This window comes from Molothrus ater, chromosome 20, assembly GCF_012460135.2.
Source record: "Molothrus ater isolate BHLD 08-10-18 breed brown headed cowbird chromosome 20, BPBGC_Mater_1.1, whole genome shotgun sequence".
Classification (NCBI taxonomy): domain Eukaryota; kingdom Metazoa; phylum Chordata; class Aves; order Passeriformes; family Icteridae; genus Molothrus; species Molothrus ater.
The window spans coordinates 9,800,055-9,824,858 of NC_050497.2; the positions used below are offsets into that span (position 1 = coordinate 9,800,055).

At 51.7% G+C, this 24,804-nt stretch overlaps 1 protein-coding gene across 9 annotated transcripts in view; it reads left to right on the plus strand.

The window, feature by feature from the left end:
* DAB2IP (DAB2 interacting protein) overlaps window positions 1–24,804 on the plus strand; it is a 156,911-nt gene that overhangs the window by 99,817 nt on the left and 32,290 nt on the right. For 7 of the 9 annotated variants that reach the window (XM_036393687.2, XM_036393691.1, XM_036393693.2 and 4 more), the window contains exons 4-5: window positions 19,102–19,255; window positions 24,351–24,449. In XM_036393687.2, the coding sequence (XP_036249580.1) occupies window positions 19,102–19,255; window positions 24,351–24,449 (253 nt within the window). Of the gene's footprint in view, window positions 1–12,636; window positions 12,725–13,052; window positions 13,072–19,101; window positions 19,256–24,350; window positions 24,450–24,804 lie in introns of those variants that run through there. The other 2 variants (XM_036393694.2, XM_054516974.1) reach the window with 2 other exon arrangements.

The following is a 24,804-nucleotide window of genomic DNA, read 5'->3' on the forward strand; positions in this document are numbered from 1 at the left end:
GCCCTTGGGGAGCTCCTGCACCTGCCCAGCCCTGGCCAGGGCCCAGGCAGCTCCTTCCATCCTCTGCTCCTGGTGGGGCTGCTGGAACTCAGGGCTCTCTGTCCAGAGTGAACATGATGATCCATAACCAAACATGTCCAGGTCTGAAGAAGTAACTCCCCCAGCCTGCTGCCAGCTGGTTGGGAATAAGGTAAAAACCAGTTCTGAGTGTGTTGTGGGAGAATCCTCCTTCCCTGCTGGGGCAATGGGCTGCTGGGCACAGAACCCCTGTGCCCCCCTGCCCCACTTACAGGAACTGGGGCTGTTCCATTCCAAGGGAAATGCCTGGCTGCTCACTGCAGCACTGGGGCAGGGAACACCCAGTTCAGGGCAGGGATCAGATCCCTGAGCCCGTGGGCTGGTGCAGAGCGTGTGGGCAGCTCTGCAGACTGGTTCTGCCAAGGGGGTGCTCCACAAACACCTGATTCTGCTCTTGATGGTGCTATCACTGCTGCTGTTTAATCAGATAATGGATGGCTGTTGGTTAAATTCCGGAGTGATTCCATGCATGGAGAAAATCAAGTGTTTGTTATGGAGATAATCAAGTGGTTTTTCTGATGGTACAGTTCCCTGGACTGAGCAGCAGAGTTCTGGATGTGGAGGTACTCAGCAAGCAGATAATGGAGGGCTTGCTTGGCCTGTTACCTCAGGGCACCACCAGCCCTTTTTCATCTCCAGTAATTCCCAGTTTCACTGGGATCAAAAGCCTTGGTGAGGGGAGTCTGCAGGGCACAAGTGGAGCTGAACCAGGCGTCACCAGGCTGGGCACAGCATTTGAAACCCCTGTGCTATATATGGCCCTTGGTTATATTTCAGTGACAATATTAAACTTTAAAAAGATGAGTGGAAGGAAAGGAGACCTTCAAATTTAGTTACTGCCAGGAAATAATACTCGGCAGCACATAGCTGTCATTCTGCAGCAGACAGGGATTATCCATAAACCCTGTACCTCCAAAGTGAAGGAGAGTAATAAAGCCGACCCCAGGCGCACTTTGAACTTGGCTACCTCTGATTAATTAAGTTTTTCCTTCCTTGAGCCTGATTTAGTACTTATGCTCAGAATGAAGGATTTAAGTTAAGAAACTGTTGAGAAATTGAAGGACAGCTCTCATTCCCTCTTTCCCATCTCATCCCCTTCCCTATCACATGCACACACATGTGGGTAGCAAAGGGCTTGATGTGGCTGCTGAAAATCAGGCTCTGAGAGCATTCCTGTCCCAGAATTCTTGTCATTCCTCCTGCACTTGCACCACTTCCACTGGATTTTTATTCCTGCCAAGCTTGAAATGTCAGCGGGGCATGGCAAACATCAGCTAATTCTGGCTGCAGGTCTCAGGGCAGTGGAAGGTGTAACAGTGATCCTGCATTTATATGGAAAGTAGGAAGGTGTCTGTGCAGCTCTGGAGTATCCTCCTTTCATTCATTTAATGACAGAGCTTCCTGGGACACTTAAAATCCGTCTGTGGCAGGGCTGAGGCTCAGCACAGGCACACACTCCACGTTCAGAGAGCTCCTCTGCTGCCCACAGAAGCCTGGCACAGTATGGTTCATAATGAGAAGTGCAAATATGAGGCAGAATGGCCCAATTTTGTGTTTGCTGCTTTGGTACTTGGTGACCACATAGAATTCTTTTGGTTTAGAAGGAGTTTGTAGAACATAGCTGGAAATAGGTTTGCTCCTACCAGCTGAATGGATCTTCCCATGTCCTGGCAAGTCCGTCAGCCCCTGGCTTCCTATGGAACTGCTGTGGCTGGTGCTGTATCCCTTAATTACACTTCCTTAACTCACTTCTTTTGGAGGAAAAACAATTGTTTAGAGTAATGAGAGAGTCTATTTTGATTGAAAGATGTACAATAATCTGCCCTGAATCTGCTCTGCTGCATTGTACCAAACTCACTTATTTTCTCTATATTTGTTCATAGTCAAAGCATAAATAATTCAGCATTTTGTCTCTCCCTGTGAATGTGAGAAGCATGCTTGCTGATTCCAGATCAGATGGAGCAGTGATGTTTATTACTCTGATGTTGGGGAATGATTGTTGCATATTTAATATCACCATAAATAAAGCTCCTGTAGCTGTGTTCCCACTCGTGGGATCGGCGTGAGGCTCTCTCTGAGCCCTGTGATCTGCAGCCCTCAGAGCTGGGATGGAAGCAGAGGCTTTGCCTGCCCACTGTGACACAGGGCATGAGTGACAACTGCATTTCCAGCGTGCCCAGCCTGGCTGGCATGCACCAGCCCACAGCTCTGCCAGCCCCACCTGCTCCAAAGTCATTTATCTCACCCAGAAATACTCAGAGACTTGCACCGTGTGACAAAGCAAATAGCAGAAGTAAAACAAACCTCATTAAAATAAAGTGGCTGGATGATAAGGGGAATGGTTAACATACCTTTAACAGCAGTATTTCTTTTCTTCATTTTATCTCACTAATGCCTTTAAAAACTGCCTGAAAGTATTTTATAGTAATTACTAAAGGAGCTGGAGTTTTTAGCAGTCTTGTAATGGGGAGCTGAACATCTCTGATTTTAGTGGCTTTTTTTCAAAGCGTGGGGAGGACACCAGGCAGTGAGTGAGGATCTGGGCCATGTCTGTTGTTCCTATTTATAATTAAAATTCCATTCGAAGTGTGGCACAGGTATTGCAGCATCCTGCAGTCCTGGGCTGGGTGTTCTGCCATCCATAACAGCCTTGCAGGACTGTTCCAGCACCTTGCTGAACTCCAGCTGGTCACCCAGCACCCAGTTTTCCATTTTCTCCTCTAAAATTCCCTCCATGGAGAGAAATTCTTGTACACTTTACCAAAGGCACTTGCCAGAATAAAGGGAGTGAGGCACTGCTTGGCAGTGGTGAAAAGCAAGGGAGAGAGCGAGCTTTGTCCACGAGCCATGTGCAAGCCAAGGCTGTCCCGCTGGGTCACATTCCTGTTCTCTCAGCCTTGGCATGGATCACTTCTTTTTAATGGAGTCCAGTGTTCCCAGTGTTTCCAAACTTGTTTTAGTGTTTGCAGCAAGCTGGGATCATCTCTGAGAAACAGTTTGTGTGGATGTGATTGAGGGAAGGAACGTCACTGTGCTGGAAGCAGGGACCCTCTGAGAGCCAAGGGATGGACTTGGCTCTTCCTTAGAATGCTGAGGGCTCCGAGAGGACCCCTGCCAGTGTCACGAGGTGGATTGGGAGGGGACTGTCCCCGCTGTCCCTGTGTGCCATGCTTGGGTCTGCACGGAGCCATCCCAGCGCCTGGAGTGCTCCAGGAGCAGCCTCCTCTCCTCTCAGGGTGCAGACAGTGCAGCAGCACCAAGTCTGCAATGGAAAATTGCTCCTTGCCACCTGCTGATGTGGTCACTGCCCCTGCATGGCATCCTCAGGGTGACAGAGCCGTGCAGAGGGGACAATTCCCCCATCCAGCCCCAGGAGAGGCTCCACTGGAGCCGGCAGTGCTGGCCACTGTCACAGATGTGGATCAGAACTGCTCCAAACCCTGCCTTTACTGGCACACAGCCATTCTGCTTGTTCAGTATTCTAAAAGCACAGTTAATAACTATTTTTGTCTCTATTCTCATTTCTCACGTACATATAAAGGCTCAGTTGATGTTTAGCTTGACAAGCCAGGCTGCAGTTTAGATGCCAAAAATCTCCAAACTGTCATGGAGGGAGACAAGGATAAAGGAAAAAACAACTTAGATAAAAGGGCTGTGGACTCAGAAATGCTGCATGTGGCACACTTCCCAATCCTCAGAGAGACTTATTAATTCACATTGTGGAAGTGTTTATGGTGCACAACTCAAGTGGCTTCCTGGCTCCACTTGGGATCTCACTGCATTTAGGAAGAAGTTGCTTTCACACTTCTAGAGGCAAAGGAATTAAAAAGTTGTTTTGTTTCTTGAAGCGTATAAAGTAATAAAGTGTTTAAGGGATGGAATAAGGGAAGCCACATGTCAAAGGCAGGCCAAGACTGTACTCAGGAGCTGCACATCAACCTAATGCAGGGAGGTTTTTATTGGCTTCTCCCAAACCACAATGTTCAGACTTGGGTATAATATTCAGTCCTTTGCTGCATCCTTGCAGCTCCCAGAACTGAAACTGGTTTTTGCCCAGGGACTGGGCTAACACATTCCTTCAGCTCTAATCACTTTAAAAAAAACAAAGCTAAGGAAAAAAATCCGTAAGCAAAAAATCTTAAGTTATTATCCTATCATTTGTAACATGGATGTGAGTGTTGTAGGCACTTAACAGACAAGGCACTTGGCAGCTTTTCCCAAATTCTCTGTATTCTGTGTGGCAGCTGCTGGTGCATCTGGGTTTTGCAAGAGCTGTAGGTTGGAGAGCACAGAGCTTTTAACCCATCCCTCATCCCAGGGAAGATTCCTGCTCTATCCTCACACCAGCCAGCCTGATCCTCATCACTTGTGCTTTTCTCAAGTGTCCAAAGAAGTGAAGAAATCATGGAACATTTTTCTCACTTGGCAGTTGTTTTAATCTCTCAGCAGCGTGCCCTGTGCCAGGCCTGTCCCTGTCCCTGTGCCACCTCTGAGCCCAGCAGTCTGAGCTGTCCCCCTCGTGCCCTGTGAGTGAGACAGGAGTGGAGGTTGTGCAGTGACTCAGTGCCAGCCCGTGCTCGGTCCCTCCCTGGGGCTGGCTCTGTCCCTGTGATCGCTGGTGACAGGCTGGAGCTTTGGGGACAGCCAGGACAGGCTGGAGCTTTGGGGACAGCCAGGACAGGCTGGAGCTTTGGGGACAGCCAGGACAGGCTGGAGCTTTGCTGGGGACAGCCAGGACAGGCTGGTGGAATGCTGGGGACAGCCAGCCCTGGCAGGGCAGGCACAGCTACGGAGTCAATCACAGCCACGTGCCCAGCTCCAGGAGCCCATTCCCAACCCCCTGTGTGGCTGTGGCTCTGTGTGTCAGCCTGGGCAGGGGACACCTGTCTGTGAGCAGTGACAGCTCCTGGCTGGGGACATGGCACAGCTCTTGCTGAAATGAGCTCCCGTTTCACCTATGTTGTTTCAGAGCTTCAGCTGAATCCCTGGAGTTCAGCTGTGTCCGTGTCCTCCCAGATGAATCCTGCTCTGCCTCCCACCCTGTGACAGGGACATCAGGACATGGCTGAGAATCCTGTCCTGGAGAGGACAGTGCAATCCAGAGCCACACAGGATGTCCTTTTCAAACAGCTCCAGTTGATTTATGGAGCCATTTTAGGCTTTAATGCTGCTGGTGCAGGATGGTGACATCAGAGGCTCGGGGCTGCTGTTTGTGATGGAGCAGCTGGGGCTGCTCCGATCAGGATGGGCTTTGCTTTTGCTCTGTCTTTAGAGCACAGTTGCTCTTTTGGAAACTCACCTGGTGCTTTCAGTTCTGGTGCACTGGAATGGAAGATAAAGGCAGCCAGGGCCTCTCCTGGAGCCAGGCAGGGACACGAGGAGCAGCCCCTGTCACTGGAGGGAGGTGAGCCAAGCTCATCCCCAGCTCTGGGATGGGACATTCCCGGGCTGTGCCCACCCAGGCCAGCATCCCCTACTCCCCTCTCTGCCTTCCTTGCTGGCCACAGCACCTGGAAGTTCTGTGCAGCTCCAGCATGGAGCTCCAGGCAGGGTGTAAATCCAGGACAGCCTCATCAGCTCAGGAGCAGATTGCAGTTTTGTTTCTGGGAACATACGCTGGCCCCGTGTATTCCCAGGGATTTGACCTAAGCTTAGCATCTGTCAGGATAAGAACAAGTGCTTTAGTGCAGTGCCACAGTGGTTTAGAGGAGTTCACTGGATGGGCAGCAGGGCAGAGGGGGTTGTTGGCTCTTCCCACTTGGATGACGGTTTTATATTCCATCAGAGGAAGAGAAAGTATTTGTGGAAATCGATGTTTTGAGAAATTAAATACAAGAACACAATGTAAACCAGATCCAAACATTTTGCATTTTCTCATAAGAAAGTAAAATAAGAATTTTTGGGCTCTGTCCTGCAGATCTAACCCTGCAGAGTTGGGAACTGCAAAGCACTGCCAGTAGTGGTGAGTGGAAAAGGCAGAGCCTGGACTGGGAGCAAGGAGTGAACCCCAGCAGAAAGGAAGGTGTCTGTGCAACTCTGTTTATTTTAACTCAATCTACTTTACATCAACTCAGGCTCTTAGTGTGTCTGAGTAGTTTTAACTCTTCCTGTCATCAGTACAGGCTAATGGCCTAAAATGTAGACTTAGGCATTAAGAATACAGAAAAATTGTAGGTGAGACAGGCACAGGTTCCCTGAGGGAGTTAACTGAGACCGGGCTGGGTGTGGGGAGCTCTGTGTGACCCTGAACACCCGTCACAAAGGAAAATCCTTCCAGGTTCTGTCTACAAAAGTTCCGCACAACTGTGAGTGTAAAATAAAGTCATTTTTGCAATGATGATGAGCTGGGTTTAATTTGGTTAATAACTGAGGCAAGTTAATCCTGTTCAGGCAAGGATCAAACCAGTTTCAGTGCATCTGTGTCAGTGCTTTGCATGTGTCTAACTAGATTGATTTAAAATAGCTTGGCTAGAAAAGAAAGTTGCTTCTACTGTACAGCTCCTGAACTGGGGCTCACACCTGCCCCTGCTCCTGCCTCCATTCCTTTCCACAGTGAAGCTTTAGGTCAAGCTCCCCCCTGGCTCCCTTGTTTAGAAGATGAGGGTGGAGACATTCATGGGGAGAACTCATTCAGCAATCTCCACATCCCCTCCAGAAGACATGAAAAAACATAAAAAATGTTTCAGGTCAGGATGATTTACTGGGTCTGACTGCCTGGCATTTACAGGAATGGCTCTGCAGCTCCTTCTCCTTTTGCTGGCAGCCAGGCTCTGGGTCCCTTTCCCAGGATTTGTGCTGAGCTGTGGGCTGGGTGCTCGGGGCAGGAGCAGCAGGAGCCCCTGGAAGCTCAGCAGGGCCTGGCTCAGGTGGAGCCAAGGGGGGGCTCAGCTCCCCAGGTGAATTGTCAGCAGCAAAGCTGACACTCTGCTCATTGTCTTCTTTTAATTAATGCATTACTCAGCCAGGCTGAGAGACTCTGCTCTTCTGAGGGCTGGGGTACATCTGCAGAGCTTGTTGCACCGTGGCTGCTCGGTCCTGCAGGTAGCAGAGTGCACAGAGTGCACAGACATTGGCATTCCCAGACTCCCATGGCCTCCCTTCCCTGGGGAGAGCAGTCCTGGCCGTGTGCTGGAAGCCAAGCCATGACTCATCTCCAGTGGGATGGGCAGTGTTTCCATCTTGGAGAAGCCACATCCACCCTGGGTAACCCCAGCTGGCTCTTAGCAGACCCCAGCAGCTCTCACAGACTCCCTGTGTCTGCAGTGGGGAAACTGAGGCACACAAAGGCAGAGCAACCACACCAACCTTATGTGAGAAAAGACAAAGCCTGCTTTTTTCAGTCTGTACCTACTCCAGGTATCACTGTGATATTCTGTCAGCTCTTGCACAGAGATTTATATGAAATCGTTTCTATTCCATTGAAGCAATTTTCAGAGATTAATTTTTGAGGGTATTAGCATTGATTCCTGAGCACATGTGCTTCCTCCTCCTGCCAGTGGTCCATATCCAGGGAAAGCTGCATTGTCTGAGCTGGAGGAAAGCTCACTTGCCCTAATTTATTGAAAAAATTAATTTTAGATTTAAAATGGGGTTTTCATTTATGAACCCCGCTCAATCTGTTCTTCACTCCTGAGTCTTCACCCTGACCTCTCCCTTATCTGAAATCCTCTGGGCTGTACACTGTGTTCATTAGTGAAACTTGCAGGAGGGAGCAGCAGGTGTGGACTGTGGATAAGGACTGCACGCACGCTTGGCTCTGTGCTTATCCAGGTACCCCTGGCAGCTCCTGGCTGTAATTTAATTTAGGGCAGTGCCAGGATTTGGACTTTTTTTTAAGAGTTTTTCACAGTTTGTAAGTTTTAATAACAATTTTTACATCAGCTCTGGAAGTAGCAGCCCTTGGCATTGCATGGAGAATGCAGTAATGATACTTGCACTTAAAAAAATGAGCTGGAGAAGTGATGCAGTGCACCCCAGTTCTGCCAGGTTCACATCCCTGCTCGTGGAGTCTGGAATGGTCCAGGAGAGTCAGGATGGGCCCTGGGGCTGACCTGGGTTTGGTGCAGAGCTGTGCCTCACTCTGCTCTGGGGGAAACAAAGGAGTCATTCCCAGAAAAGGCCATAGAAGAACCTCTCATCCCATCTGAAAAGAAGGCTCCCATGAGAGTGATGTGCTTTATATCCATCCCTAGAAGACACTAAAACCTATCTGGCTAAAAGGCAGATAGCAATTGGAAGAAATTAGCTTTATATCCTGGTGCCAGCTATGGATAAAAAACCACAAACAAACTTTAAAATGCTTTGAGCTTTTCTTCTTTTTTTTTCTTTAAGGGAAGTTAAGCAGCAGCAAAAGAATATTTCCCCAACTTTATTCTGATTATAAATTTTGCATTCTTTGGATATTGCTTTTTAAGAACAGCATTTTGTTGAACATCATTCAGCCTCCAAAGTCAGCTCTTCCCTATTAAACCGAAGCCATTATACTGGCCAGTGTGGTTAGACAGAAGGACAAATCACAGGAAAATGTAGTTTAGATGCTAAAACACCTATTTGTGTTTGTCAGGCTCAAAGTCATTCGCCACTGGTACCCCTCTGTAGTTTTGATTTGAAATTCAAAACTTGACTCCTGCAAACGCCTTGGCTCAAATTGTGGTTGAATGTTAAGTGGTGTCTCTGAAGCGAGACTAATCACACAGAATGATATTGGATGTTTGCAGGAATGGGACCTCACAAAAAGGTTTAGAAAAATCTGCTGCTAATAACAATGTTCTGTTTTAAATAAAACCTTCAGAAAAGATGAGTGGCATCTCAGTAAAGACAGGTTTCCTGTGGATTTGGATTACATTCCTAGAGGAAAGTCTAATGCTTATCCAGGAGAGCAGAAAAGTGAAGCTAATTATAAGCAGAAAGAGAAATTGGCCAGTCAGATGCACTGTGTGGGTGCTGTGAAAGGGGGATGGAGGCAGAGTGAAATATTCTTTCAGTATAAACACTATTGAAACAGTGCCCCATTTTTCAGGGATGCTCCAGTCAACTCTGCCCCATCACTGCAGCTCAGCTTTGGGGTCAGTGCAGCAGGTGGAGAAGCAGCAATCAGTAACAGCTGTGCAAAGCCATGTATCATACTGCTAATTGTGCTGGAATATGGGATTGTTCCAACTTTATAAAACAAGTGCATTTATGACATCAAAGGCTATTGGAGTTTAAGTGTAAATTTGGAGTAGATGTGGATAATCACAATCCCTTCCACTGCTGACTCCCTGAGGTTATTAGGAAATTGTGTGTTTCCCAGTGATAGACAGTGTGGTCATAAAGCACAAAGCACTGGCTTCACAGTCAATAAAAAGTGAGAGATAGCTGGGTTTAATAGCTCTGAAAGGCAAACATGGCTGGAGTGTGCAAAGGCTGCTGGAGGCAAAGCTGTGACCATCCTCATCCTCCTCTGCCCAGCCAAGGAAACAGAGTCAGCCAGGCCTGGCTGAGAGCAGAGGAGAAAACATGACCCAAGCGAAGGGGACTATAAATAATACAAATAATAACTGGGAATGGAAAACTTCCTCTAATAACCCATGGAAAAATACTCTTTACCTGCCCTGACTGGGCACAGTGGCTTTCCTCTCACAAATGCCATTTGTTGAGCAGTGAGCAGGGTGGGTGGTGCCGGGATCCTGTCAGGAACAGGAGCTGTAAATGTGGAGAAGGGGTGGGGTGGGGTGGGGTGGAGGTCACACACAGTGCCTGGGGACAACGCCAGCACTGCAGGGGCAGTCACAGCTCTGGCTGTGCCATGCACCTCTGTATCACCTGCTGCACAGAGGAACAGCTGTCTGCAGGGAAACAACACCTTGTGCACACAAGGAGTGAGCTACGAGCTCGCTGGAAGGAAGCTGGAGAAACCCGGGCTTGGACTAAATGAGCTGAGATGTCGATGTACAAGTTCTTCTTGGTGGCAGTAAATGCTCCCTGCAGCAGTATTTGAACACTGAGTCAGTGGAATGTGGCTCCTTCACTGCCTGGCACTCCCTGGGGGCAGGGACAGGGACAGAGCAGTTCCCAAGGCCCGGCTCCTGCAGAGTTTCAGTTTCTTTCTGTATCTCCTGAGCAACACAAGTGTTCAGTCCAGAGACCACGCAGAGGGAGAGGGCAAGGAATGGCCTGTACCAGATCTGTGTCCCAACAGGTTTGTGTGTTTGAGACACCAGCCCAACCCCAGAGCCATCAGTGGGACAGGGGCACAGTGACACTCCCCACGTCACTTTGGGAAAACACAGTTGGCATTTACTGAGGTGAGCGTGGAGAATCAATGTGCAGCACAACAGTCCCACAGGCTACAAGGTCAAACGTTACCTCATCCCCTGATGCCTGGCTCACTTCCCAGTCCTGCACAGACCAACCATCTGGAATTTCAGGTTTGGGACAGGGGGAATTCAACTGGGCAGTTCCCAGCAGACAGAGCTCTCTGCTGGTCTTTGCTGTCATGTGGAAGCTGTAGCAGAGCTGTGCTGGGTCCTTATGTCAGCTGGAGCTGCCAGCTGCCAGCAGAGCCAGTGCAGGCTTGGTGGGTTCAGTACTTCCTTGCAGAGTGTCCCAGTAAGGTGTCTGAATGTGCAACAGAGACTGTCCCAGTGCTGGGCTGCAGAGAGAACCTGAATTCTCCCTCTGCCACTGCCTTGGGTCTGCTCTGCTCTCCACCCAGCGCAGGTGCGAAGGCTCGTTCCAAAGTTCAGGTTCTGCATTCTCGTGCCTTGCCAGAAGATAAAAGGCTTGGTAAAAGTGTAACTTGACCTTAGCATTTCACAGCAGCCACAGAGATAAGCTGCTGAAGCAAATACAGAGAGCAAAACACGGATGGCTCTGGGGAAGGGGACCCCACAAGGCAGGAGCTCCGTGTGAGGAGCCCTGAGCGGGACTGGGGGCAGCCTGGCTGCCAGGGGGGCATGGCCCTGCATTGCTGACTGGCATCACAGCCTGCTGGGCACTGTAGTTCTGCTCTGCCACACAAAGGACCCCCGTGCTGCTGCTGCTGCAGGTTTGAGAAGGAGAAGATTGACTGAAGCTGCCTGTTATTATTTTTGGCTACTCCAGCAATGTGTCAAAAACCTGAGGCTGGGTTGATGCTGGTGCCCTACTTTATAGAAGCCCTGAAAAGCAGATCAAGGACAGCGAGCTTGTCTCTCTGCATGGCATCTGCCAGCAAACGGTGAGAAAACTTCAAACTTCTGGTGGGGGGAATGAGGGAGGCAAAAATGAGGCAAAATGTGCTAAATCCAGAGCGCTGTTTGCAGACTTCAAGGGAAGGGGGTCTGCATGTCCTCCACTAAGGAGGGAAGGTGGGACAGGCAGAGACTGGGGTGTTGTCCTGCCAGCGTGGCTGATGAGCTGGTGCCATTGTCCCCGGCACACACTGGGGACCAGTTTGCTCTGGAAGGAAGAAGGGACCCCACTGGCCTTAGGTGACCGCACTCCTTGTTAGCCAAGCCCAGTAATAATGCTGCTTCATGTTTTCTGGATGCTTTGGCAGTGAGAGGGTCATGGCCACCTCTGGCTGAGGAGGAGAGGCACGTAGGGGAGGCTGTGCAGAGAGTTAGTGTTGGAGCTGGGCAGAGAATCTGCGAATTTTGACTGGTTTGTCAGTGCCGTGCACGGTGGCGCTGGCTGGAGGAATGGTCTGTCTGGGAATCCGGCTTGTGTGTCCCAGGAGGAGGCGAGACTTGTGCCTGCTGCCTCGGGCAGGACCTGCTCCTGTGACCTCCTACCCTGAGACCTGCTTCCTTCTCCTGTGCTCTGGAGGAACCTCGACTATTCCTGTCACCTGGGGATGTTTATCGCTGTTGGTGTTTGCCCCTCCAAAGCTGACGAGCGTTTGCAGCCCAGGTGTCGGCTTTCTCTGCTGATCCGGAGCTGCCTTGCATGAGCTGCAGGATTTGTGCTTTGCTGCAGACATGGACAGTAGCCTTTGAAAAGTGGAAGAGGAAGCAGCCATCAATAAGAGGCAGAGGACAGTGCCATGTGGTGGTTTTTCATTTACTAGATAGTCCTACTTTGTTCTTGATGAGTAATGGAGGCATTTGAATACGCCAGGATGACAGCAGCAGTCTGGCTCTGGGAACGTGTCGGCGTGGGCTGGCTGAGGATGGTGGCAGTCGGGACAGTGGGACCATGCCGCGCAGCCTTTCCGTCTCCTCTCCGCTGCCTCACATCTCCTTTGCCGCTCACCTGCTGCCCGGGCCCCGCGTTCCGTGAGGCCGCCCGGGCCTGAGCCCCGCGCCCCCGGCCCCCGCCGGGGAGCCCGGCCCGGAGCGCCCCGGTGAACTCGGCGCCGATGCGGGCGCGCTCCGTGCGGGGTGCGGACCATGGCTCACGCAGGGGCCGCCGGCTGCTGCTGCAGGCGCTACTCCCTGCTGTGGATCGCGCTGCTGCAAAGGTCAGTGACTCGGCTCTCCCAAACGGGAAAGGAATGCGGTGCGCGGCCGAGGGCAGGGACAGGCGGGCGGCGCCGTCCCTCCCCTCCCGGTGCCGGGCCGGGGGACGCGGCGGGGCCGGCGGCAGCCGCCGCACGACTCGGGCTCCCGAAGAGCTGCGCTGCACCCCGGTTTATCACAACAGAATGAGGGCGACGGGCGGGAGAGGCGGCATGAGGCGAAGGGTGAGCGGCTCGGGGACCGCGGGGCACGGGCGCTGCTGGGCGGCGGCGGCGGGAGCCGAGGGGGTGCTCGGTGCTCCGGGCCGCGGCGGAGAGCGAAACGCACCCGCTGCCCCCCATGGTGAGCCCGCGCTCCGGGGGCGGCGGGCCCGGGGCGCTCTGCCCAGCTACAGCGCAGCCAATGGGCCGCGGCGGGGCGGAGCGGCGGCGGGGCCGGCCCGGGGCGGGGGCCGGGGGCGGCGGGGCCGGGGGTCCCCGCCCGCGGTGGCGGCGGCGGGAGCGCGGCATGGCCCAGCCCGAGCGGGGCGGCGGCGCGGCGGCGGCGGCGCGGCGGGGGCCGGGCCCTGCGGGTGAGTGCGGGGCTGGCGGCCGTGCCCGGGCTGCGCGGGCAGCGCCAACTCCGCGCCGGCCCGCCCCGACCGGCGGCTCCCGCACCGCGCCCGGAGCGGAGCGGCCGCGGCGGGGCCGGGCGGGCCGGGGCCGGGGCGGGCCGGGGGCGGCGGCAGCAGCGCAGCGGGGCCGGGGCGCGGAGGCCGCCGCGCTGGAGGGACCGGCGCTGACAGCCGCTCCCGGCCCGGCCCGGGGATGTGCGGCCGCGCTCCGTCCCTCGTTCCCCGCGTTCGCGGTTTGTTTCCATCCTGGGCGGCGTTTCATCATCCGCGCCCGGGCTCGGCAGCCGCGCTCTGGAGAAGGGCCTTGCGGCTCCATTTCCGTCTGCTTGGTCCAGGAGGACACATCCTGCCTCGCCTTTGCCGCCTTGTCCAGATTCCGCCTCCAGACTGACGTTACGCAAAATTTAGGTGATAAAAATCAAGCCCCTTATCCCCGCCCTGCTCCCCCCGTGGAAGGTGGTGATTGTGGGGTGCAGCTGGCAGCACCCCGGGGTTCTGCCGTGGGTGCTGGCAGGGAGCAGGGGGCTCCGGCTCGGTCCCTGCGTCCCGGTTTTGCTTCTGCTGCCATGGACGTGCCCCCGGTGTTTGTTAGGGCCCTGCGGTCCCTGCTCGCTCCAGAGGCTGTGGAAATGACTTGTTCCGGGGCTGTGCTGTGACTCGGGCTCCAGATTGGAGTGGTGGATCTGTCACTGCTGGTTACATCTGATGTCCCCAGATCTGGCACTATTTTGGCTGGTTTAGGCTGATGTGGTAAAAGTGTTTTTTAATATAAGCATTGATTTCTGTTGAAAGTGTCATGTTGATGTCATTCTGCTTATGGGAAAGAGGCTCCTTGGAAATATTTTTGATGATTGAAATTCAGGTCACCTTTTGCATCCTGCTTCTGATGCCCTTTTCCTCCCGATGCCCTCTCCTCTTGCACATCACAAATGCCATTGGTGTCCTGTGCTGGGCTTGCAGGCTGCCCCGACAAACTTTGCAGTGGCACGTTGTTAAACAAATATCCATGCTCAGGTGAATGTCACAGGTTAAAATCATCCTTCAGGTTTGCTCTGGCAAAAACAACGTTTGGAATCTGGTACGAGCTGACAGAGTCCTTCTGAATGTAATTAATCCTGCTGCCAGTTGAAACTGAGAACAGTCTGAAAACAAGGGCAGGCATTAATAAGTTTAATTACATGTCCTTTGTGTTGCTCAGGGAAGGTGTTGCACTAGTGAGGGCAACCTGTAACGCCAGGTTCCCATCCTGAGTATGCTGAGCAGAGTTTCCCAGGCCGAGATCAGCAGCTGGGGTTCTGGGAACGGCAGGAGAAAGTTCAGGGCAGCAGAACATGGAGAAGGGTGTGCTGCTGCATGCTGAGACTTCATCCCCACGTCCTCTTCTGCAGGAAAACATAACATTCTTCATCTTCTGGAAGCCTGCGAGTTCTCTTGTGTGCTGTTGGTGCTGGTTATTCCCATAACAGCGCTTTCATATTTATTTGGTACATTGAAGCAGGATGAGGCGCAGGGGAGGAAGGGATGAGAACGCCCAGCGGTGGTGGGAGGTCAGTGGGAAGCTGGCCCCGGCAGGGCGGTCACACAGGCGCTGCTGAGCCCTGGGGAGAGCAGAGCTGCTGTGCAGAGAGAGTGGGAAGCAGAGGAGAGCAGCGGGGGCCCTGCAGAGCGTAGCCCCGGAGTGAGCCGGCAGCAGAGAGGCCGTGGCACAGGGCAGGGCATGGCGGGTGATTTACTCCCATCTGCGACTGCTAAAATCCTTCTCCCATCTGATGTTGCAAATCAATTTACTGGAGTTGTGCACTTTGTTCTCAGTCATAACAAACCCCTAATCCCCGGGCTGGAGACAGATTTAGATTCTGTCTGTGCTGGGTGTGGATCTGTTCTGCTGTGCTTGGGACCCCTGCAGCGGGCGAGTGCAGGGGAGGGGACCAGGGCTGCCCTAGAGAACCTGCACCCAGCTGGGCACACAAAAGAACTGTCAGCCTCCAAAAGCTGCACTCAGAGAATCTTCCCTGGCCAGGAGAAGTGCCACAGAGTCAAACATAATTTGGGAGATCAAATCCTTCTGACATGGGGAAGCATGCACTGCCCGCTCTGCAGCTGGTGCCAATGGGGCTTCTTCAGCTGAGGGCCCGGACTTCCTTCAGAATTCCCCAATCTGCTCATATTCTCAGAGCAGAACAGTAGGAGATTTAAGAAAGGTTCTTCATTTTTCCCCCTCTTTGCTTCAGTGTTTTGTGTCTGCTCCATCCCTGTGCAGCCACCCACCAGGTTCTCTGTTTGTTTCTGTCTCTCAGAAATAATCAGGAACGTTTTCATCATAAAACCACAGGAGCAGCAGCCGGGTGGTTTCAGGCAGGTGAGGCTCTGAAATGAGGACTGACAGAGTTGCCTCTTTGCAGCACTGTTTGCTGCCTCCATTGCTCAAAACCCAGCCCTGGAGTTGGGTGAGGAGAGGATGGATTACCTCTCCATCCTTGTTTTCACGAGTCTTCCCTGCAGTCCGTGTGGTCCTGGTTGGATTTGGTGACACTCAAGTGGCTGTGGAGGGCACAGGCAGAGGGGATACATCCTTCACATGGTAATGTCTTATGACTTTTATTATTTAGCACAACAGTCCTCTCTGGTTGCTCTCGGGCAGCAGAGCTCTTTCTTTAATAACCAGAGACTGGTGCTGCTCCGCAGGACTCGCCAGGTCAGTGCCGGTAGCACTAATGTTATTTCTCTTTAGAACTAATGTGGTCTTTTATGAGATTTTTTTCCTCCCCCCTTCATTTCAACTGAACTCTAGGCAAGTAAAAAGGGATTTTAAAAAGGCCCTTGGCAAAAAGAACTGAATGTGCTGTTTGGAAAGAGGGTTCCTGTTGTGAGATGGCTCTGGGCAGCTGGCCGTTCCCAGCTATTAAAACAAAGGTGTAGGATTGGAATTGGATCAGCTGACGTAAACCAGGACAGGACCTGGAGTACACAGCGAGTTACTGGAGCAGGAGATAGGACAGCCCCACAGGCAGCATCTGCACAGGGGTGGTAGGGGGATGGATGTGAGCAAGGTCCCTCTGACCCCTGGAGGTGTGTTCACTGTCAGCAGATGGTGTTCAGGTGTGTTGGCCTGTTTGGGGGGGCCGATGGCCAGCACAGGTCTGCAGGACTCAGGTGTCCCTGTCGCTGTGGGTGCTGCTCTCAGGCTCAGGAGAGCAGCCTGTGGCCTTTCTCTACTGCTGGTACCAGGGGAAGTCTGTGGGAGCAGCGATGGGGACTGGCAAATGTTGACTGGCAAATGTTCTCCAGTAAAGGGGCTCCTGCCACAGTGCCATGTCACCGAGGGACACAAGTGCTCTCTGCCCTGGAACAGGGATTAAAGTGAAAGGACCATGTGCCCTTGGAAGGCAGGGGTGGAACAGAGATGGGACAGAGCCCTGGGAGGGGGGCTCTGCTCGTCCTGCCCTGCCAGGACTGCTCTGGCAGAGAGATCCTCATCCCTGCTGCTGAGATTGCCACAGCTCTAATTAATGACATCTCCCCACTTAGCCCTTGGTACACAGACAGATGCTGGGTTTTAGGGCTGGTTGGAGACCTGCAGCACTCCCCTGCACAGAGCAGCATCTGGTGAGAAATGTGTCTGCTGCTGACCTGGGCTGGATCCCAGCGGCCAGGGGGGGGGACTGACATCGTGGGAGCAGGTCCTGCTGAGGAGAGGACCTGACAAATAACTCCCTGAAAAAGTCCCCTTCATTTTAGGATTCCCAGAGGCATTTGGCAGAGTGTGGAGGGATATAAACACACATTTGCTGAATCTGGTGGGAGCATAGTGTGTCCTGAGAAACTCCCCCTTGCTAATCCTTCAAACAGCACATCTGCACTCCCACCCGGGGCCATCCAGCTGCAGTCATTTTAAATGAAAAGTAGACTTATTTTGTTTTCATTTTTTACAAAAATTCTTAGGCCAGCATGAGGCGATGCAACTCAGTGATGTACTGAGTTGTGGTTTATTTTGTCAGTATTTATATTTGTGTACACAAGAATGCAAGTCTCAACTTGGTTATTTACCTTTTCTAATTTCATCTGTAAAATATGGAAATAAGATTTACCAGAAATGCCTTGATTCTGGGCTTTTCTGGGCTTATCTGGGCTGGGTGAGAAGTCTGTACTGTCAGTTCTTGAGCTCCTAGATATTAGTTCTGCACTCAGCATCCAGAGGTAACTTGATCTGTCTGCCTGTATTAGAGTTCATTTACAGTATCATTCAGAGGAAAAGGATAGGGACCCTTTTCTCTGAAGGTAGTGTAAAATTGCCACAAAGTACTGGGAAATGACTGTGCTGGGTTCCTAAAGATCAATTTACTCACCACAGAGCTGTGGGGTGAGTGGGCAGCTGAGAGAATGGCTAATGGCATGGGGAGCCTTAGGGCTTCTGATGCAGCCCAGGACTGGGCCGACCCCAGCAGGGCTTTCAGCACGGGGGGCTGCAGGCTGTCCCCTCAGAAAGGCTGTGCTGGTGGCTGCTGTGCAGATGTTTCAGTGGTGTCACCACAGCTGTCCTGGCTGGTGCCCTGGCAGGTGCAGGGAGCACCCCGGGTGTCCCAGAGCCCTCGGGCAGCGTGTCCCCAGGCTGGTGTCCCTGGGGAGGAGGTGGCCCTGGCACTCAGAGCTGTCCATGGAGCAGCTCAGGCAGGGAACAGCCACAGGCAGTTCCATTATCACCTGGGGCTTGTGCATGGCCTGAATCTTAATGGCAAATCTAGAGAAGCACCTGTTTATCTGCTGCTGCTGTTCATCTGAGGATCTCCTTGGGCTGTTTTCTGCATCCAGCCTGGTGTGTGATTCACTGCAAGCGATGAATTTTGCATGCACTGTTGACATTTCTCTCTGTTTTGGTCAGCTTCATTCTGGAGAACAACAGAACCCAGCGCACACACCAGAGCAAGCTGGGAGCATACTGGGAGCATTGTTGTTTGACTCATGAAAGACCATGCTGAGAATATCACAAACTCCCCTTCTTGCTGTCCTTCCATGCCTTTGGAGAAGGCGTCACAGCCCCTTTGTGGCAGGGACATTTGGTCTCTTTGGGAGCCCCCAAGTGCTTGCCAGAGGTTTTAAAGGTCAGAGTTACCAGGATCAGAGCTCTGGCCTAGGAACATCTGATGTGGTGCAGGCTATAGAGAAGGCAGCTGCTCCCTTTGCACCCAAGTTATTTTTTCCCTTGCCACTTCATGGGTTTGCTGTGTTTTCCCTGGGAGTACGTAACTATCTTTCTTTTTTTTTTTTCTTCCCCTTGAGCTCTCTGGTTTTGCTTTAAGAGTTACAGCACCATTGATTGTATTGGCTGTCTCAAAAATGGTGCTCTGCTCACTGTCTGTGGGCTCCCCGCTGCTAAATGCTGCCAGTGGGACTCCAGAGCATTTAGATCAATCCATAGGGCTATCACAGCCTCATTTTCCACACTGTCCCCATCCCAGGGGTGTGTGTGACAATCAGAGAGAGCTCACAAGCCCAAGGGTTGTTGGTGACAGAGTGCACGTCCAGATGTGGCTGTTCTGGTGAGGTTCTGGCACCACCAGAGCTCAGCACCTGAGCTGTAGACCTGGTGGTGCAGCTGCCCTCCAATGCATCCCCACTGCTGCACCCCACACCTGGGAAGGCTCCTTTAGGAGCACCCCACACCTGGGAAGCCTCCTTCAGCAGGTGTGGTGGCTATTCAGAGTTTGATTCAGTTGTTCAGAGACCCCACAGTGTGCAAAGCTCTAAAGAATTGACTCCTGACTGCATTGGAGTTGGGAAAAATTGTTTTACTGCTCATACTGCCAGTTACAGAACCTTTAGAGCAGAAATTACAAATGGGACAGTGTAACAAGCCTTGTTCTTCAGGGCCCTCAGTTATTTCATGGCAGAACATTCCCAGGAATATTGTGCAGTTGTTGCTAGCAGATGTTGCTGGCAGGGTTCTCTGGGAAGGAGAGCATCCTCTGACGCTGTTCTGTGTTCCTCCAGATCCCATCTAATGCCGAGGCTGAAGGAGTCGCGCTCCCACGAGTCCCTGCTCAGTCCCAGTAGTGCTGTTGAGGCTCTGGATCTCAGCATGGAGGAGGAGGTGGTCATCAAGCCAGTCCACAGTAGCATCCTGGGACAGGACTACTGCTTTGAGGTAAGGAGCCGTGCTGGGGCTGTTCTGGGGAGCCAGGTGTGGGCTGGCATCTGGGGCCTGGCTGTTTCCAAACATTGCTGCTCAGAATTGCTGCACAGAGACCATTTCATAGGCAGAAAATTGCTCCCATCTTTCCAAGGAGGATCATATCCACACAATCAGAGCAGTGAGCTCCTTGTAAAGCAGAGCTGCTGGCACAGGTGCTGCACTGCTTAGGGCTGTGTATCAGCAGAGCATGAATTTGTTTATGCCCCTACAGTTTATGTTCATACAGATACTGGGAAGTGCTAATCCCTACTCAGGGTTCCCAGAGACATTGCATGTGGTCACAGAGCCAGCCTGCTGCTGTCAGTGGGAGTGTGGAGGACTTTGTCTAGAAAACTGAAGCTTCCCTTGTTTGGGTAAATAGAAAAATCTGTGAGCATTTCAGATTCCTTTGACATCTGTTATGGCATGTGGTAAGGTCTGTGCTAGCAGGAGGGAGGAGGACACGTACAACCCAGGCTGTAGCTGGATAATTCAGTACAGGATATCTTGGGAATCATTTGTCCTGAATTGTGGATGGCAAAGTATTATTGCTTATGGCAGTGGCTGGGTACAGAACTGGGAAATGGTTTTCTTACAGTAATAAGGCCCTGGATATTTGTGTTCCTGTGAAGAGCAGGTAACACCTGTTTGTGCTTGGACACAGAGAAGCAGATAAATGGTGTAGCTGTATTTGGATTGTGCTGTAGGGGTGATGGGGCTGCAGGCTGTCCTTGGATGGGCAGTGCTGGATGAGAATACATGCCAGTGTTCAGAGGAATCAGACTGGAAAGATAAAGACATTTTTCTTTACTGAAATCAGCACATTTTGAAATGAGTGAGTTAAAAGATCTATTTCTTAAAATATAACATGAAAACAGTCTTACAAAAGAATAGCCTCAAACATAAACTCTGTTGGCTGAAGTATAAATTTTGCATTGCTGTTCATTCTTTGTGGAATTGAGCAAGTGCAATGGGTCAGGAGGGGAACAGTTTTGTAAATTATGTGTCCTCTATTACATTCCACTCAAGAAAGATAAAATGAAGCTAGATGGAAAATAGATGTGACATCCATAATATAAGAGTTGTTTACCAATTCTGTTCAGCCCACAAGAGGAGAGGAAGGGATATGAACAGAACTTGTAGAAAGTTGAGTGAGAGGAAAGTTATACAAGCCAAGCACTTGGAAGGAGGAAGAAAATTTTGGGGTTAAATGAGTTGGATAAAGAGAAGTCACGCTGTAAAAAAAGAACGTGTTAATTGCTGTTCTGCAAACCCTGCAGAGGAGAGGAAGAATGCCAGGAACCAACAGGGACATTGATTTGTCACTGGTGGCTGCTCACCAGCAAGCTCCAGCAGGAGGCACCGAGGTGAGAGCCAAATGGCACTTTGTGTCAATGCCCTGGTCTGGTGGCTCCTGAGAGCCTCTGGAAGTGGCAGTGAGGTCAGCACTGGAGTGAGTTTGCAGTCTGGGGTCCCAGCTGGGGGCCAGGCAGTGACTACGGCCCACAGCTCTGGGGTACCACTGAGGGACACCAGGAGCTCAGGGGATGTCCTGGAGAAGCAGCCCTGGCCAAGAAATGCCAGGTGAGAAGGATCAGGGATGAGGGGAGCTGAGGTGTTTTCTGTGCAGTGGGTGGGGAAGGTGCTGCAGTTGGTGGTGGTGCCTCATCCCTGCCCCTTGAGGCTGTTGTGGAGCTGCTCCCTCGGGAGAAGTGCTGGGGCCAGGCAGGGCTGGTGTCCCCAGCCGGGCACTGAGGCTCCTGCTGGGCACTGCCAGCCTTGCTCAATCCTTCACCTTCTGGTGGCCAGGCAGGGACAGTGCCCGGAGCTGTTCCATCCCCAGCTGGCCTGGGGCCATCAGTGCTCACCTGACACAGCTCCTCCCCCGGGGACCGGGCCAGGAGGATCTGACACAGCTGCAGATGGAGCAGAGCAGCTTGGAGAGGAACTGGCAGCACACCCAGACGGAGACAAAAGCGAGAGGTGCCAGAGCCATCTGCAGTGGAAAACAACCAAGTGGCTCCTTGGGAGGCAGCTGGTGGATGAAGGTGCAGGGAATTGTTCCTCCCTTCTGTCCCCACCACCCTGCATTCAGACGTGCTCAGCCCTGCTCCCCTCAGCTCTGCCAGGGAGCACAATCAGTACCAGGGCAGGGCTTTTCCACAGGCTGCATTTGGCTTTTTCTGCTTACTTAGTTTTGTGAAACTTGCTTTTTTCTCACTTGCTGAGTACTTGGCAGTCGGTATTTACTTGTTTCCTTCATTGATTTTTTTTTTTAAATTACTCAGCATCATCTTCTTTCTCCTTGCAAGACTCCTCAGTCAGCAAATCATCCCGTGCCACTGCACGTGCTGCGTGTGCTAAATATACACTGGGCATCTCAGCCAGGAGCAGAGGCTCAGAGCCCAGGCTCCCAGAGCCTGTTCCTGGCCCTGGATTTTGGAGGCCCTGGGCCAGGCAGGGCCATTAGGGCTGAGGGGCTCTCTTAGGTCTTGGCAGACCAAAGCCTTGTCCCCTTGCACAGTCGTGCATGAACTGTCCCAGGACACAGCTGAGTGAAAGACAAACTCTGATTGCTCCAATACAGCTGAGCTTGTTGCCTCATCCTGGCCTTGCTCAGCAAGGGAGAATTTAGTGGAGCTAAATTTAGCAGCAGTAAATTGGATCCAGCTGTGCAAACGTTGGCCATTGCTCGTGTGGCCCTTCATGCCTGGAGCAGCTGCAGGGCCAGGGGTGCAGCTGAGCCCTGAGTGAGCCTTGGAAAATCCCCTGGACAGGAGTGAAGCACCCTCAGTGCTCAGTTAGCATCCCCTGGTACTCCATGCATGGCCCCTCAAGTGAAGCCACCCTGTACCTCAGGATTGTCTTGAAAAGACAAGATTTTATCTGGACAGATTGTCCATCCAAGGACTGGGGATAATGACTAGGAAAAGTAACATTTCAGGAACTAATGAGTTTTATTAATTGAGTTTGTCCTGTACATTAACAGCATTCCAGTATATCCAAAATCTTGATGAGACCAGAATACTCTCTTTATAAAGTTAATTAATATCTCATAAAGATCATTAATGCCATATGATATTTAAGTCAGAACTCAAAGCTGGGATCTGATTACAAATCTGGGGGAAATTAGATTTTTGGTCACACATGGTAGATGTGATCTTCAGCTCCCATCAGACCAAGACACATTTCGTATCTGACACACAATTTTCCTCTTCTCTCACCTCAGTATGACAGTTACAGTTTTTTTAGGTTTTGAAAGATTAATTTATAATTGATTTAAAATAGAATAAGGAATTTGGCCATGATAATGCATGTGTTTACCTAAGTGTGGCAAGAAAACACAGTGACAGTCCTGTGTGCCAGCAGAGCTCTGTTGGGAAGGCTCAAGGATGGAGGTGAAAGGAGCATCAGCAGCAGTGGAGAGGAGATGGGGCAGGGGGGTTTGTCATGGGAGATTCTGGATAAGCTGGAAATGCTCTGGAGTGTGAAAGGAGGCTGGAAAGGTGACACTGCTGGGCCTGCTGGTATGGAGTCTGTTCTTGGAACTCCAGGAGAGCTGGAGTGCTCAGCTGAATGTATTTTACAGGCAGAATAGAAAAGGGTGCAAGGACTGGAAGAATTCCTCTCTGAAAAGGAAGGAGAAAGCCTCTGGAATACCAAGGGTTGGAAGATTCTTTGCGTTTTTGTGTAAAGACAGAACAGCCTCTCCTCATTCTGCCCTGCTCTGTGTTCAAAGGAGGGGATGTGCTCAACTTATCATGGAGGTTTGCTAATGACAAATCTTAGCAAGTGCCAGCTCTGCTGTAAGAACAGGTTGGGCTTCTGGGAGATACATGAAATTAAAGGAGATTGTGTCTCCCAGAAGCTGATAACCCAGTGCACAGTGTGTAAACACAAACACTGGGAGATGATAAAGCACTCACAAATAACTCTGCAGGTTGAGACTGGCGGAAATGAAGCTCAGAGGGGAGTTATTTAAAGTACCAGCCAGGTCCATTCAGCCTCCCAGCAGAGCTGTACATGCTGAATATTGCTGGGCAAAAGAAATGCAAAGGGCAGAGAGCTGGAGCCACGTTCCTGGTGGCCAGGACCAGCACGAGTGGAGGAGGTGGCAGCTTGGGGAATATCTGTGTGTGAGGAGCAGGTGCAGGGAGCTGTTGGCTTTGATGCCAAGGAAGTTTGACATGGGGGCATAGGAAGGAAATTTGGTGCCTGTCATTCTGGGCTGCCAGACAGTGGTGCTTCCATGGGCTCAGCAGGATTGGCTGTCCTTGGGATAGCAGGAGTGTGATGAGGAATAAGGGGCACTTGCACCACTGGAAATGTCACTGCTGTGAGTGTGTTTCTCAAACCCTGGCTATGAACTCCCAATGGCCAGAGAAAGTCACAGAAATACTGCAGAAAATCCCTTGACCTGGAAGCATGAGAGGTGAGAGGAGGGCTCAGCAGCACTTCCAGCCATGTCCAGGTTGGGAGGGCCCCCTGGTTCTCCCCAGCTGGGGATGGGTGCTGTGAGCTCTGAGTGCCCCAGCTGGGCCATGGCCAGGAGGGGCTGGACACACCTGTCCCCATGGTCTTCACAGCAAGGGCTCCAGGAGCCACAGGACACCAAGGGGGAAGGTGGGAAAGCAGGCTTTTTGAGGCAGTGTTCTGCTGGGAACAAGGAATGGGTTGTTACTGTCACAGGCTTTGGGCTGAGCCTGGAGGAATGCCAAGTAACCACTCAGAGTTCCAATTTATCTTTAGTTCATCTGAGGATTTGCACTCCCTCAGTTGTGGAACTTGGTGGTTTAAAGCATCACATGCATGGGGCCCATTATCTAGTGTTTTCTGGTGTGGAAGGGGAGAAGTAATTGGAGTTTGCTTCTATGATTATTTCTGTGACATACAGAGTTGTCCTGTTTTTCCACCAGCCTTAGGGGCTGTTGCTTCATGCTTGGGTAAAGCTGTTCACTTAAAAAAAAAATAAATAAAATCCAGTAGCATCTTCCCTAAGCCCCCCTCTCTCCCCAGCCACACTCTGCAGTGTGCTGGTCAGGACATAATCCTGTTCCTTTCCCTGTAGGTGACGACTTCATCAGGAAGTAAATGCTTCTCGTGTCGTTCGGCAGCAGAGCGAGATAAATGGATGGAGAACCTGCGGCGTGCCGTGCACCCCAACAAGGTAGGGCCGGGAGGAGCTGCCTCTGCTCTAGTTCAGTCCCCAGTTATTACATCCTATAGCCCAGTGCAGGGAGCAGCAGGGGGTGTATTGTCATTGGAGTGAGTAAGTGGAGCTCGGGGTCAGCCTTTTTCCATATTGCTTTCTTCCACAATTATATTTACAGACAAGCACCAATTATTCCTTCCCCTCTCTTCTCAGCACATGCTGCTTCAGCTCTTGCTAAGAATTGATCAGATGAATCCTCAGTGCTGCTGTTACTGATGGTCCTTGCCACTTCCATGGGGCTGTCACCTCCAGAAGCCTTGGGACAGATGTCAGGTAGCTGCCAGCAAAGGCACCAGGCTGAACAGCCTGA